The sequence below is a fragment of the Hyperolius riggenbachi genome, chromosome 3 (assembly GCF_040937935.1).
Source record: "Hyperolius riggenbachi isolate aHypRig1 chromosome 3, aHypRig1.pri, whole genome shotgun sequence".
NCBI classification, from domain to species: Eukaryota; Metazoa; Chordata; class Amphibia; order Anura; family Hyperoliidae; genus Hyperolius; species Hyperolius riggenbachi.
This window is the reverse complement of record NC_090648.1, coordinates 219,008,869-219,024,427: the sequence shown is the minus strand read 5'-3', so window position 1 is coordinate 219,024,427 and position 15,559 is coordinate 219,008,869. Positions and strand designations below refer to the sequence as shown.

General features: G+C 44.1%; 1 protein-coding gene across 1 annotated transcript in view; it reads left to right on the top strand.

The window, feature by feature from the left end:
- The window catches only part of ARIH1 (ariadne RBR E3 ubiquitin protein ligase 1), an 81,658-nt gene extending 78,985 nt beyond the window's left edge, over nucleotides 1–2,673 (top strand). Inside the window, exon 14 of the mRNA XM_068275756.1 lies at nucleotides 1,131–2,673. Within this exon, the coding sequence (XP_068131857.1) occupies nucleotides 1,131–1,215 (85 nt within the window). The 3' untranslated portion in view covers nucleotides 1,216–2,673. The remainder of the gene's footprint in view (nucleotides 1–1,130) is intronic.
- Nucleotides 2,674–15,559: the final 12,886 nt, after the last annotated feature.

Sequence of the window (15,559 nt, the reverse complement as noted above, 5' to 3'; positions counted from 1 at the left end):
TATATGTCAGTCTCTCATAGCCAGCTGCACTCACCATGGATTCTTTTCTGAAAACCTCTCTGATGCAAGTGTTTATCCTCTACGATCTCCGCGCTGCCTTCCACTGTCGGCGGTGTTCAGGCGGGGCCGCTCTGGTTGTCCAGAGTCCCCTCGCTGTACTACTTTCGCCCAGCTGGTACCGGTGTGCGCTAGTTGGGTGACGTCACCACTGCAGCGTATTGGATCTTTGTTATTCAGAACGGCTGCTGCGCGCTGTAGGTCAGCCAGATCCTTGCCCTTAACTGATCGTAATAGTAAATCAAATTAACCTTAACGCGTTTCGACCGATTAACGTCGGTCCTCCTCAGAAGGACTGGATACTAAGTGATTACTAACAGAGCTCCTATATAAGAGACCTGAACCCTGTCACTCTGAGACAACATAAGTAGGATCTGTTTGTAATTTTCCTCAATGAAAACGGGACAATTTAAATTGGATCCCCTTCATGCACAGATATGAGCGCTTCTGCATAATAAATGTGTTATCTATAAACATAAGAACTATCTATTCACAAGTTTAAGCACAAATTGGATCCCTTCTGTGCATTGATAAGTGATTCCTATCGAACTTATTATAGTTAGTTGGCAATTAAAGCACTGCTGATTTAAAGGGCCCTATAACAATATTGAGTGGTTGTGATGTGTATGAGTGTGGAGTGTGGAATTTTGGAATTTTATACATTATATTTTAATAAAATTTATTCTATAGAATACAGAATTAGCGCGAGTTGTGATTACATCACATGAAAATTTGCATAGTAAAACCGCATGCGAATTTCCTATTACATACATTGTATGCGAATCGCATAGCGGTATGCGAATTCTGATGGCTCTGCCGTGCAGATTTTTTCTGCACAGAAAATCACTCGGAAATCCTGACAAGTGGGAACAGGCCCATCCACTTGTATTGTCTATGCAAATCTGCATGCAGGAAACGCATGCAGATTCGCTCTAGTGGAAACCGGCCCTAAGTGTGCTATAACCAGTAGGATAAGGGAATGTTACATTGTGGGAGTTCCTATTATATTGCTACAAAAAATGTAGTTAGTATTTATATTATTATTAATGACTCTGTTCTGCTTCTTTTCTTAGATACTGTGAGAGCAGGAGGCGGGTTCTGCTACTTCATGTGCACGAAGGTTATGAAAAGGACTTGTGGGAATATATTGAGGACTGAGCCGTCCCCACAGATTAACCTCTGTTGCCACTTGACACTAGATTTCAACTACCATTAAAATGCAAATCTGTGCCCTAAGGCCAGCCCCTGCACATTCTGCCATCCTTCCTTTCCCTCTCTTGCTCTTATCTCCTGCGATCCTGCCAGACTTTTTTTTTTGGTTTATTTTTATTCCTCCTTTGTTTTTTGAAAGTTTAAGTAAATTATATTGTAATAATAAAAGGAAAGCAGTTAGCAGAGGCAATGGTTTGACAGTATTGTAGGCAGTATTTAATGCCTTGGCACACAGTGACTGGCAAAACCTTGCTCTCCATGGGAAATGTCTGACAAAATAATGCTGGTCCCTCTGGCTCCCAAGGTGTTAAAGTGTGTGCAGCCCCTCAGCTATTTGCTAATGCTTTCTCTAAACTGGCTTGCCATAATCAGGCTGATTTCCCTGCCACTGCCCTCTAGGAAGGCAATTCTCCCTTCCTCACCCCCTTGCAGCTCTCCCCCTCTTTGCCTTCGCCTTCCTCTGTCCTCCATTATACAGGTCTCTCGTCTTGCCAGTGTTTAGCCATCATTCTTTTACCTTTTGTCTTCAGACTATCCCTGGCACCTTTTCTTACCCTGGGTTGGAGCTGAACAGCTTTGAAAAGTTGAAAAAAAAAATAGAAGAAAAAAATTAAAAAAAAAATAGCTTTGTACATGACTTTTAAAAACAAAACAAGATTAAAGTGAACAGAAGACAGCAGTATTTTTCAAACTTGTAAATAATGCATCTGCATGAGCAGGGAGGAAGTGGGACGCACGGTGTTTGCATCATGTTTAAGTACAAACAGAAAAAAAATATTTATTCTTTCTTGATGATTGCTGGTCCTGGTTGTGGTATTTATTCCTAAGTTCATGTAGGATGGGCACAGCATGGTTTAAATGGGTATTTACTCCCTAAAACCACTGTGCGCTTTACAAGGTGGTCTGGTGCAATTTACATGGAAGATCAGGTGTTTTACTTTGATTTTTACATGTCTGCACATATAGAAGACCTGAGCCTTTTAGAGCTTCCCATGCTTTTGGCTTTAATTCGCATTCCCAGCAAGTGTCTTATCAATGCGATCTATCTGTTTGCCACGGTAACTACTGAGGAGAAAAGTCAAGCTGCAGCTGCTGCAAAGAACCTGACCAGGCTGACTCAGAAAGAAAATCCTACGCAAAGGAGGTGCTGTACATGAGGATGGATGCCTACCCTATATTAGGAGTTCATTTTTACTTCTATTTTGAATGCTAAAAGTATGTGTGAGGGAATGCTGCTTCACCTTGATATATATTATCTGCAGTTTGCATCTGTATTTTTTTATTTTTTGTTGCTGTGGTGTGCCTGCAGCTCTACTCTAAGAGGCACTGTGACTTAGATAAGGTTTGTACTCAGAATTATTTGAGAATCATTTCATTAAAATGGTGACAATACAGTACATCTGACACACTCCTGGGTTGGGATTTTATTAATGAGTGAAATCTTTCAGTAAATCAGTGGTAAAACACTCCTGTTTAGCCAACTTTTGGGTCAATGAGTAATTGTTTTGTTTTTATTTTTGCTCATAATTCATCATACAGTATGTACTGTATGTGTGTATAAAATATATATGTACACACATGTGTATACATAATAAATATATATATATATATATATATATATATATATATATATATATTATATACCCAAACACACACTTCAAAAACTACATATATAAAAGAAATGTTTTTGTCCACGAGGGAAGGTTTTTCATTTACATTTAGAAATACATCCCAGGGAGATATAAAATGAGCTATCCTTAGATGGTGACTCTGCTACCGGTTTGTAAGGTTTCTTTACAGTAAGAGTGGTTATAATGTGAGAGCGGTATTTAATTGGGTTATCCACTGCTTTAACTGGCAGGTGTAGGGTGGTGTTAGTTTGAGTTGGGGAAAAAACATCGATGTGGCTTTTCCTTCATCTATATCAAAGTACAGAGAAGCTGAAGAGGTTGAACTTGTCAAACGCATTTGTTTCAACCTAGGTAACTAATCTTAAACCTCTTTAGCCCCGTGAACAAGCTAGGTTAAAGTGTAGCTGTCAAGCATAAAATCAAAAATCAATTCTTTTTTGGATGCTAACCAGGCAATCCAAAAGTTAAAATCACTATTACTTTTCTTGTTGATAAATGATCATTCCCCAGTTTACCTAACTTATTTGGTACGCACAAAGGAAGTTGCAGGGCATGCTGGGTTGTCCTTTTTTGCTTCTCTACTTTCCTCTCAGACTTAACTTATGCAGCCTGAGTGGCTGAAGCCTCTTTCCCTCCTGTTTCCCCTTCCACACAGCTGTTCCTCTCTGATTGGCCAGTATTTCTCATGCTGACACAATGCACTTTCTATAGTGGAGGGCCGGCAATGCATACACAATCAGGCAGAGGAGAGTATAGGAGGAAATGACATCAGGATTGACTTCAAAATGGCCACAGTTAAAATGGGAAATGCTAAGAAGGATTTTCTCTTTTTTTACTGTAGAAAAGTCACTTGTGGACAGTGCAATACATAGGTTATGTAAGTAGAGCAAGTATTTATCTACTTTAGTGATCTGCAAACTTGGCTCTCCAGCTGTTAAGGAACTACAATTCCCACAATGCATTTGCCTTTATGAATCATGACTGTGGCTGTCAGACTCCTGCAATGCATTGTGGGACTTGTAGTTCCTTAACAGCTGGAGAGCCAAGTTTGCGGATCACTGATCTACTTATATATGGGTTTTTGTTTTGTTTTTTTTCTGAGATAGTATGGCTGACGGCTCCTCTTTAACCACTTTGTCCTCCTTGACGTATAAAAACGTCAAGGAGGACAGGCGCGCCCCCGCGGCCGATCGCGCGCGTGCACGCGCACTCCCGGCCGCGGAGTCGGTAGCCACGGAATCAATGTATCAGGCTAGGGAGCCCGATCATTGATTCCTCTCCCCCGCTGAAAAAGCGACAGCTTCTCTCGGAAGCTTCGCTCTTTCTGAAGCTGTGTCCCTCTAAGCGTACATTGTACGCTTAGAGTGACGTCATGTAAAAAAAATCGAGATTGCCATCTTGTGACAGCTGAGGCGGCCAGTAACAATTCCCTTAGCCAATAATTTGGTGTGCGTACAATGGCCCACGACCACTGCCCAGCCAGCGATCCACTTACTGGGAACAACTTGCTAAAGAGACGGCCGATACCTTTCTACTTGCCGCTCTGTGATGTCACATCTGCATTACTCTGCCGATCCTCTGCCTCCCCGCATAGCAACAGAATGCGTTGTCAGCTGTGCAGCTGACTACATATCTGTACATCATTGGCACAGCCATGTTGCCTGAAGGATTGGAGCCTGATCCTCTTTGGGTGACATCAGTCACATGTGTACGGGCTTTTTGTGGTACACATGCTAGGTGACACATAGCCAAGAGCGTTGCTCAGAACGGTCTTGGTTGAGAAGCTAGATTGTATACAGTTGTCCCCCAGGATTGTCTATTATAGGTCAGATATGCTGGATCTTTAGTGACAGCAACGCTCGAGCCGATTGTTCCCTTTCTCACCACGCCCGCTAGAAGCCAATCCATAGTCCTCTGTGTTCTGTTGCCTCATCTCCCTTCTCCATAGAAAAAGAAGTGTACCTTGGCTGTAGCTCTGGGGCAACATCTACACTGCAGTGTCTCTCAAAGCATCAGGCTTGATCCTAAAGGACAACACTCGTTTAGTTTTTGTGTGTGTAGCTTTAGTGTAAAGCTAGGCATACACTGTGCATTTAGTGGTTTATCAGATTAACAGCTAGAATCTTTCTGATATCAAATGTTTACCTGGTCTGTTACCTTGAACCATTCTTTTCCCAACAAAGTCCAGTCCTTTGGCTAACATCAGTCTGGAAAATAGGAGGTATGTCTTATCAGTACAGGGCCAATATTATCAATAAATAGTGTGCAAATGTTTAATAGCTTTTCCTTTGAGTTGATGATTAATCAAATTGGTGCCCATTAGGCATTGAAAGGTTGGAGAATGGGAGGTGATGAGGTAGGAATGAAGGATTATTTATAGTGCAAATAGCAGGCACAGGAAGTAAAGAAAGTGTGTCACTGCTCCAAAAATCACATACCAACCCAAGTGTGTTGTGTGACATCTAATTTATTTTAAAAAAATGTAGTGTACCTTAGGTCTACTGTTAAAGCAATCCACTGGATTTTACTGTATAAAAGCAATTCCAGATCAACATTGTTAGTAGGTTGTATAATTTATTTTGCCCCTTTGGAGAGTTTTCCCAGGGTACTGGTGGGGTATTTATTAACCTCCCTGGCGGTAAGCCCGAGCTGAGCTCGGGCTATGCCGCGCAGGGGGAGATCTCAGCCCCTGGTGGGGCGATTTCCATGCTGTAAAGTGCTGTGCGCGCAGCCAGCACTTTGCTAGCCGCGCGCACAGCTTGATGGCCGCCGCTCTGCGGCGATTGGCCGCACGCAGCGGCGAAAGAGGGCCCCCCCCGCCAGAGCCCTGCGCTGCCCGGACCAATGAGTTCCGGGCAGCGCTATGGGCTGGATCGGGTGTGCCTGACGTCAGGACGTCGGCTGACGTCCATGACATCATCCCGATCGTCGCCATGGCGACAGGAGAAGCCAAACGGGAACGCGTTATATACGCGTTCCCCTGTTTGCTATAGATGCTGGCGACTATCGCACTAGAGGGACACATGCGCCCTCTAGTGGTGTTTCATGTAGCTACCACTCTGGTAGCTTTACATGAAACAAAAAAAAAAAGGATTTTTGCCAATTTGGCAAAAAAAATAAACCGCCAGGGAGGTTAACATATACCTGACCTAATTTAAGCTGCCGTCACAGTCTTTCTGCCAATGCGCTAAGACAGGCAGTCCGGCTAACCCATGTTTCCTCCTTTCACAGTGCAGCTGTTCTCTCCTTGTAGAAACTGGAGCAGCTGAGTTTTAAGGGGCTATTTGCACTTAATACAAGTTATCCCGGTACAGGCAAACCAGGTTTAAAGATAGTGGATGTCTGACCTAAACCCAACAACTCCAGAAACTTTGTACAGGTACAGATTTCCCAACAGACAGAGAACATTGCTAAAAAGGTGTAATTATGCAAACTATATTGACTAACGATCATAGGGTACTTTGACGCATTCTGTGAAGAATGCTTTATCATCCTTATAATTACAAAAATGAGAACTCTAGGTTCATTGTAGTCAGAGCAATACTGAACATTATTACAGCAGGGATACAGTATTCTGAAAATAATGTGATCTAACCGAACATAATCAGTAGCACTTCTACACAAAGCGTAGAATACACAGAATGCAGTGCACTCTCTCTCCCCTTACACAGCTTCACAGCACGTTTACCATGGACTTTTTAATTCTCTTTAAAGAGGAACTGTAACGACAAAACGGCCCCTGGGGGGTACTCACCTCGGGTGGGGGAAGCCCTTGGATCCTAATGAGGCTTCCCACGCCGTCCTCCATCCGTCAGGGGTCTCGCTGTAGCCCTCCGTGCAGCGGTGACGTAATATTTACCTTCCTGGCTCCTGCGCAGGCGCTCTGACGGCTGTCGGCGCCGAAGTAGGCGGAAATACCCGATCTCCGTCGGGTCTGCTCTACTGCGCAGGCGCAAGTTTCCGGCGCCTGCGCAGTAGAGCGGACCCGACGGAGATCGGGTATTTCCGTGCCGAAAGTCGCCACAGCGCCCCCGCTGGAGCCAGCAAAGGTAAATATTGAACTGACAGTCGGCACAGTCGCCGGCTGTTCGGAGGGCTGCGGCGAGACCCCCGTGGGACAGAGGACGGCGTGGGAAGCCTCATTAGGATCCGGAGGCTTCCCCCACCCGAGGTGAGTACCCCCCAGGGGATCTTTTTGATGTTACAGTGTCTCTTTAATGTACATCTAAATTTTGGGGTATGTTATTCCACATATTAACCAGTAATAGAATACCTCGAGGTTAACCATAATATAACCTATTGAAAAAATATACTTACCGAATGGGGTCACAGAATATAGTAAATGTCAAAACCTATATCTATAATTGAACTTTTATTGTTTTTAAATGTTTTGATACCAATGATTATTGATATAAATCCAACATATTCTGTGGTGCAATATAGATTACTGTATTTATATAGGCAATCAAGGTTATAATGGATCACAGCAAAGGGGCGTAGCATTGCATTTGTTGTAAGTAAACGGGTCTGCCTGCTAATACAACAATACCAAGAGCGCATAAGAGAGATGACCCTGGCTATACAAGAAGCTCACAGTCAAAAGCATTTCTTATATTTGTGACCCAGTAGGTTAGGTGATCCCTTGGGATGGTTGGACATCATATTAATGTATTCAGAAAAATTCTATTTACATCCCTAACAAAGCAGCTGATTGCTCAAACCAGTTAGTCTTTTGATGGGTGGGCAATTAACGAGGTACAGCATAAGGAGAAATGCTCTGTTCCAGCAAGAACCCATAAGTTAATTTAAACCCGCTATCAGTTGTATATATCTATAGATATGGGAAGCTGCTGGCTCTGTACCTGCAGTTGTGCTCTCTACAGTGAAAGTGTATACAGTAAAGGTGCCTACACACATTTAGTTGCTGTTGCGTGCAGGGATCGAGACTTTATCCCTGGGGAGACAGTTTGGGATCAAGTGTTGTGCGTTCTGTTGCTATGGAGGGGGAAGGGTAAGTAAGAGAACAATGCTCTTAGCTTGCACTCAGCTGAGATGATTCTGGCACCTGGATGTACCAGGGTGGATCGAGGCCACCGTACATACGCTAGATTGTTGCCTGGGATGGACGCTTAGACCAACAACCATCTAGTGTGTGTATTAGATGTTGATATATAGTAGTAAACCTAGAACTGTCAAATAGAGTTGCAAAATTTAAAATACATATGAAATGTACATTTCTCCCAGCGTAAAATGCTTTTACTTTTTCCTATGTTGGTGTGACTTACAGTAAGTCGTAAAATGTCTTGTATGTCTGAGAAGTTTTGGACTAGTCCATCTCCTCAGGGTATTCTCAGTATTACCTTTGTTTACAAAAGCACTACCTGAAATGGATCTATACAAAAATGTTAGCAATCCTCTGTACTCGTTTGCACACTATTTTGGCAGTTGGACTGAGAAACTGCAATGAAATAAAGTCTTTTGTAACTAAAGAAATACCTGAAACTCCCCCTACGAGGAGATGGGCTAGTTCAAAATCTGTCAGATTTTCATTACCTACTGCTAGTCACAGGATTTTACTTTTGGATAAGTGTACATTTAATGCCGCAGGGACTTTTGTATGAACCGGATGGCTTTACCCTGTGCCCAAATTTCCTGCCGCCTTAATTACATGTACACGCCAGGGTTGCCAAATCATCCCTTTAAATACTGACACATCTAAGTTATGCAGGTTCTGGGGCTACTCACACATAATTAGTGTAAAACTGCATCTTACTAGCCACAAGACACGTATAATTCATAGTGTCCATATTTAAAGGGATGAGTTGTCAACACTGGTACATGCTCAAGTGATGGTAGTTTAGTGCTGATAATGACCCCTGCTGTTTTTTTCAACGTACTGCAAGGCTTCTCTACCTTGGTGCAGCTGTTGTATCAGGCCATCATGGAGTTGGAGAAGACGCTTTCTATATTGCATCTGTATACATTAACCAGCAGCTTCTGTGGAAGGTTAGCCCTCCTTAGCGTTCTTCTTTGTGGGAGGGGTTTTACCACAATATCAGTCATACAGCGCCCCCTGATGGTCTGTTTGTGAAAAGGAATAATTTCTCATGTAAAAGGGGGTATTAGCTACTGATTGGGATAAAGTTCAATTCTTGGTCGGAGTTTCTCTTTGAAGCTGGAAACTCTTTCCGCAGCCTTTGCATTGATAATTATAGGTATGTAATGGGTCTTTTTGGTGGTCCTAAAGTCTAGAATAACTTTTTTGATCTTTTTTTGTATTTAATAACAGGTTGTTAATGTCACACCAGGCAATCAGATTTCTAACTTCTTCCCTGTATGCAGCGTCCTCATTGTCTGATATAAGCCCAATGACAGTTAGTTATATCATCTGCATTTAACAATTGTTTGATTTATGGATAGGTTGGCAGTCATGGCTGAAAAGACTGTAGGGGAGAGGACTTAAAGGGAAGGTTCTGGGAGGGGAGTGAAAAAATAAAAATCAATTTCCACTTACCTGGGGCTTCCTCCAGCCCGTGGCAGGCAGGAGGTGCCCTCGCCGCCGCTCCGCAGGCTCCCGGCGGCCGACTCGACCTGGCCAGGCCGGCTGCCAGTTCGGGCTCTTCTGCGCTCCAAGGCCCGGCACTTCTGCGTCCCACGCAGCCGCGCTGACGTCATCGGACGTCCGCCAGGCTCTACTGCGCAGGCGCAGAACTACTGCGCCTGCGCAGTACAGCCCGGCGGACGTCCGATGACGTCAGCGCGGCTGCGTGGGACGCAGAAGTGCCGGGCCTTGGAGCGCAGAAGAGCCCGACCTGGCAGCCGGCCAGGTCGGGTCGGCCACCGGGAGCCTGCGGAGCGGCGGCGAGTGCACCTCCTGCCTGCCACGGGCTGGAGGAAGCCCCAGGTAAGTGGAAATTGATTTTTATTTTTTCACTCCCCTCCCTGAACCTTCCCTTTAATACACAGTGCTGTGTTAAGCCAGTGCTCAGGGTAACTGTGGATGTTGTGTTTTCCTAACCTGACAGCTTGAGGGCGCCTACACTCCTTATGCTGCTAAGGCATTTTTTTTGTATTGACCTGAGGAAGCAGGCCATGATCTGCAAAACGCATTGTCAGTTTTTTAAATAAATATTTTCCCTGTTGAACTAGTGTCTGTATCTTCTGGAGATGTAAGTGATTACCTCTCATTTACACATTGTTTTAACACCCATATATTTTGGGTGCCTCCACCCCACCCTTCTATTTGTCAGACCTCTTTGGAGGTAATACCTTTACAGTTTTTCTGGGAAGTGTTTTGAACTACAGGAGTGCAATCATCCAGTATCTGGCAGGACCTGGAGCATCAAGCAGGAACAGTGCAATCCCTGCAGGCTTATACGGTGGTTGCAGGAACTGCAACCCAGCTTTGTGAGTATATAATCATATATACTTTTGTCCCCCTATACCTGAACCATTGGACTCTTGGGGCCATATGCAATTCACGTTTTCTCCTAGGAGATAATTTTTCATCTTCAATTTAAAATTACTTTCCAGCACTTAACTTAAAAAGTACCAAAAAGTAGGTGAAAAAGTACTGTCAAAATTATTTGGAGTATTTTCTTGCTTTCTGGTGGCTTAACCTCTTGAGGACTGCTGTGTTAAACCCCCCTAAAGACCAGGCACATTTTCATCAAATTGGCCACTGCAGCTTTAAGGCCAAGCTGCAGGACCGCAAAACACAGCACACAAGTGATTCCTCCCCCCTTTTCTCCCCACCAACAGAGCTCTCTGTTGGTGGGGTCTGATTGCCCACCCCAGTGTTTGTTTGTTTATTTGTGCTTGGTTTTTATTTGTTTTTTTTAAACAAAAACAGTTTTTTTCCCCTCTCTTGTATAGCCCCCTCCCTCCCCCCGCCGGCCAATCCCTGTGATTAGCTGTCATAGGCTTCAGCCTATGACAGCCGATCACCTTCGTGGCTCAGGAGGGGACAGCCGTGTCACACGGCTGTCCCCAGTACAGCGCTGCTGCTGATCGCAGCGCTGTACGGGTAATTAAACGGCGATTACGCCGTCTAACAGTCTCCCGAGCGGCAATAGCCGCTCGGAGACTGAAGAGGGGGCGGAGCTCCGCCCTCCGAGAATGAGATGCGTGCGCGCGATCTCATTCAAAACAGAGCCCCAGGACTTAACGCCAATTGGCGTTAGGCGGTCCTGGGGCTGCCGCCGCGGCCACGCCCACCGGCGTGACGCGGTCGGCAAAAGGTTAAACAGCATATGGGCCCTGGTGTCTCTTTACTTCTCCTTTAGGTGTATGAGGGGACTACACCCAAGGAGACAGATTGAATATTTGTGTAATTATTTATGCTAGTTGACCAGCGCAGGCCTGGAGCACCCATCCTTGCACACCATCAGGACCTGCAGTTTTCCTGGTGTTGATATTCGTGAGTGCCTGTGGCACCTCATGTATGTGAAGGACTAAAGGCTGTGAGTCTGTAGTGAGCCCAATTTGACTGGAGGCTGGCTGATGTCTTTGTCAAATCTAGCAAAGAAGTTCTTAAGTTCCTCCCCTAGGATATGGTTGTTATTGGGCAGTGTGTATTGTGTGCCATTCTTCTTTTTGTAATCCGTGAATATTTGAATGCTTTGCCACATCCGCCTTGAGTTTGAGTCATTGTTAAAGTCCTCCTCAATCCTTTGATTGTACTTAAAGGACTTACGAGGCGAAGATGGTAAAAAAAGTTAAATGTTAAATACCTATTCAGTTTTATGACCATTAGGGGACGCCATCCGCATCCCCCCTTTTATTCTGCCGCGCTTGTCAAGCAATACCCAGGCTCGTGGAGGTCCTGACTCGATCCCTCGGGTCGTCCTCAGCTGCCCCACTGAAGATGGCTGCCAGGTCCGGCCGCGCAGTTCTCACAGCTGCAAGTGCGGTTGCGCAGCTCTAAGTCCTTCAGCTCCGACCTCATTACCGGCAGTCTTGAGTACATAAAGCACACGAGACTGCCGTAATAAGGTCGGAGCTGGAGGGGGACTTAGAGCTGTGCAGCCGCACTTGCGGCTGTGAACTGTGCTGCAGCGGCCGGACCTGGCGGCCATCTTCAGTGGGGCAGCTGAGGACGACCCGAGGGATCGGGTCGGGAACCCCATGAGCCTGGGAATTAATTACAAACGCGGCAGAATGGAAGGGGGAATGTGGATGGCGTCCCCTAAGGGTCATAAAACTGAATAGGTATTTAACTTTTTTTTACCATCTTCGCCTTGTAAGTCCCTTAAGTTTCGCATATTTTATGCTTTTCTTGAGGTTATTTCTTGTTACAAAATAAGCTGGTGTCTCCTAATTTAAAGGCTGTATTTCTTTTCCTAATTAGTTGTTTAATGTTGCTGGTCATCCATGGTTTCTCATTTGGGTAAATGGTAATTCTTTTGTTGACAGTGACGTTATCCATGCAGTAATTAACAAAGAGGAAGTTCATGTCTCAAGTTCTGTTTGATGAATAAATCTATTCCAGTCTGTATGCTCAAAGCAATCTTGGAGCTGAGAGATGGCTGTCTCAGGCCAGACTTTAACAGACTTGCTAATTGATGGATAGGTAGACTTCATTCATGCCTAATGACTGCTGCAGGCTTTACCCATCTTACAAGAGTAAGGAGATCATGGAGCAGCCATCATTTGGCTGGTGTCCATCTGTACCAAGGAGATTACGAGGCAGCCTCCAAGTAAGTTTATTCCCATTTCTATCTACTTTTGTAAATCTCCTATGATGGATACCACAGGCATGGGGATAGTTGTAACATGACCCGTACAGTTTTGCACAGATCTGAAGATAATGTGCAAACTGATATCTCCTTTTTTTTAGTTACATAAAGAGATTTTGATTTCCATCTATTAAGAAAAAGCACTAAATTGTACAAGTATTTTTTAAAATTTTAGTAAATTCATACTCCACTTGGCAAATAATTGGATCCCAAGTTTAACTCTGCACATATCACTTTATATAGTAGGATTTAAACTAGAATAACACCCACACCTCAAACATTTTAAATAATGGTCTGGTTACAAAATAAACCAAATCTTTCTATTGGCCTTGTACAGTTAATTGAGTGAAGGTCATGCTCTTCCGCTAATCTGGACCTTGGGTCTTCTGTGGAGAAGGTTGAGAAGAAATTACAGAATGATGTAGCATTTTGCCTCCCGCAGGAAGAGGCACAATAATGGCATTTAGTGTATAGGGCAGTGGTTACCAAACTTTTTGGGATAAGGGAACCCTTGGTGGCTTTGAAATTTTTTCAAGGCACTCCTCGGCAAAAACAAAAACCGAAGAAGCCGAGGTGCACCAGGGTGCCGCAGCACCCAGGTTGAGAACCCCTGGTATAGGTTAATAAAAAATTCTTGCATGTTTTGTTAAGAGTAGGGGAAGTTGAGCATTGTTGGGATGGTCTTTAATCTGAACTTTTGCTATGGGTTGTTTGAAACAGCTTTTTCTAATTAAATTACTATTTGGCACACTTTTGAACCTTTTAGGTACTAATTTTCTATTGCCTTCTATCAATTTTAGTGTTTAGCTAGGGACTGATTTGTTCTCTCTGTTCATATATTTTTTTTTAAATAATTCAGATTACAACTCAAAATCAGCTGCTGTTCGGGCTTCTGGTAAATCTTGTTATGAATGTGTTAATGCCTAACTAGTCAAAATCTTGGGTAATGGTACAATTTTAATATGTGCTAGTTTCACACAAGCAGGTATGTCCATTTTGGTTTCCCCTAAATTATAAGACAGCAAAAGTTCCCAGAGACTTGGTTACTTTCCATGTAACTTGCTTGGTGGAACTGAGCAGACACACCTGAAAAGTCTTCAGATGGTGGCATATCCAGAGACACCTTTAATTTAATATTCATATATGGCTGGCATATTCCGCAGCACTTCAGAGTATATGATCATGTCACTACGTGTTCCTCAAAGGGCCTCAAAATCTAATCCCTGCCATAAACCTATGTCCATCATAGTCTAGGGCAGGGGTAAGCAACGTTTTTGATTTTTGGGCCACAGAGGCTTAAATATAAGTAGGACTGGACTAGTGTGTTACCAAAGTGCTCCTCCCTGGAAGCCAAACCTGCCCCTAACTTTAGTTCTACCCCCAGTTCAGGTAGCCAATGAGCTTCCCTCCCTCCTCAGTTTAGGTTGCTGGATGTGCCCTAGTACTTGGTAACCCCCTACCCAATTTACAGAGATAGGTGTGCCCTAGTATAACAGCCCCCTTCCCGGTTTAGGTAGCCCAATGCATTCAAAAGGAACTACTACAAAGGCCAATGACAATAAAGCTTGTATGAGACAGAGAGCAATATTTCCAGCTAATTGTCAAGCAGGACTTCACTGCTGTGTCGCAAACTGAAAGACAGCACAGCCTGTTTTATAGGCATTTCATGGGACATAGGCAGCATGATGGGAGTAATCCCACAGCATCCATGCAAAAAGAGTGCTGAGAAATTTGGGTGCAGGGTGAAGCTGTAAATCTGCTCACCCTGCTATTGTAAATTTCCGTGGTATGTTAATTACTATTTTTCTTCAGGCCGCCATGGATGCAATTTGGCTGCCTGCTACTGCTGGTGGCTGAAGTGCACTGGTTTTTTCATAAATGTTGCCAGAGCCCAAATTACCCTCTGAATATTCACATTACAGTCTATGGTGGTGTCTAAATGTCCGGTGCCCTTTTTTAAATTTCACAACTTTGAGCACCTTTTACAAGCTGTATTTGTACTGCTTCCTACCAGCAACTAATGCAAATAGCAATCCTTGTACCACATAAGCATATGGCTGATGTTATAAAGCGCGAGAGGCAGTCTGGACAAGATGAATCCAGTATGGATAATAAATAACTAAAGTCTCTGCAGGGAAGAATATGACAAGTGCACTTAGAGAAAAAGCACATATGCAGGGGTTGGAACTTCAGCCAGGGCCTAGAAGTACAGTCAGTTTCAAAGTGGCAGTGCAAGCAGCCAATTCAGTTGATAGTGTTTTGCCCATTCTGCATATTTGGCCACAGATTGCCCCCTGCAGTTTGCAACATCCTCTTCTACTGTCATCTCTCCAGTGCAGATGTGGTGTACTACCAAATCCAGTTCCTGAAAACCCCACATGTTGCCTGTTAGGACTAGAGATGGCCCGAATCTCCGATTTTAGGTTGACGAACTTCAGCAAATAAACTTCAATGGGGAGGTGAACTTTGACTAGAAACACTTATGCTGGCCACAAAAGTGATGGAAAAGTTGTTTCAAGGGGGCTAACATCTGAGTTTTTGCATGGATGAGTGGCATAGACGCCAAAAGTCCTGGGGAAAAATCTGCAAAGCAGCGTTTTAAGGGCAGAAATCACATTGAATGCTAAATTGCAGGCCTAAAGTGCTTTAAAACATCTTGCATGTGTATACATCAATCAGGGAGTGTAATTAGAGTACTGCTTCACACTGACACACCAAACTCACTGTGTAACGCACCGCAAACAGCTGTTTGTGTAGTGACGGCCTGGTGTGCACCATGACGAGAGTGCAGGTGATGGCGGCTCCCCCCGAGACTCAAATAGCCAACGGTCATTGCTTCATTGTGATACGCAAGCCCCTTCACCACGGCAGGGTAATGATCATGAAGGGGAATTGGCACATGTACGTGCCTTTTGTTTTCTT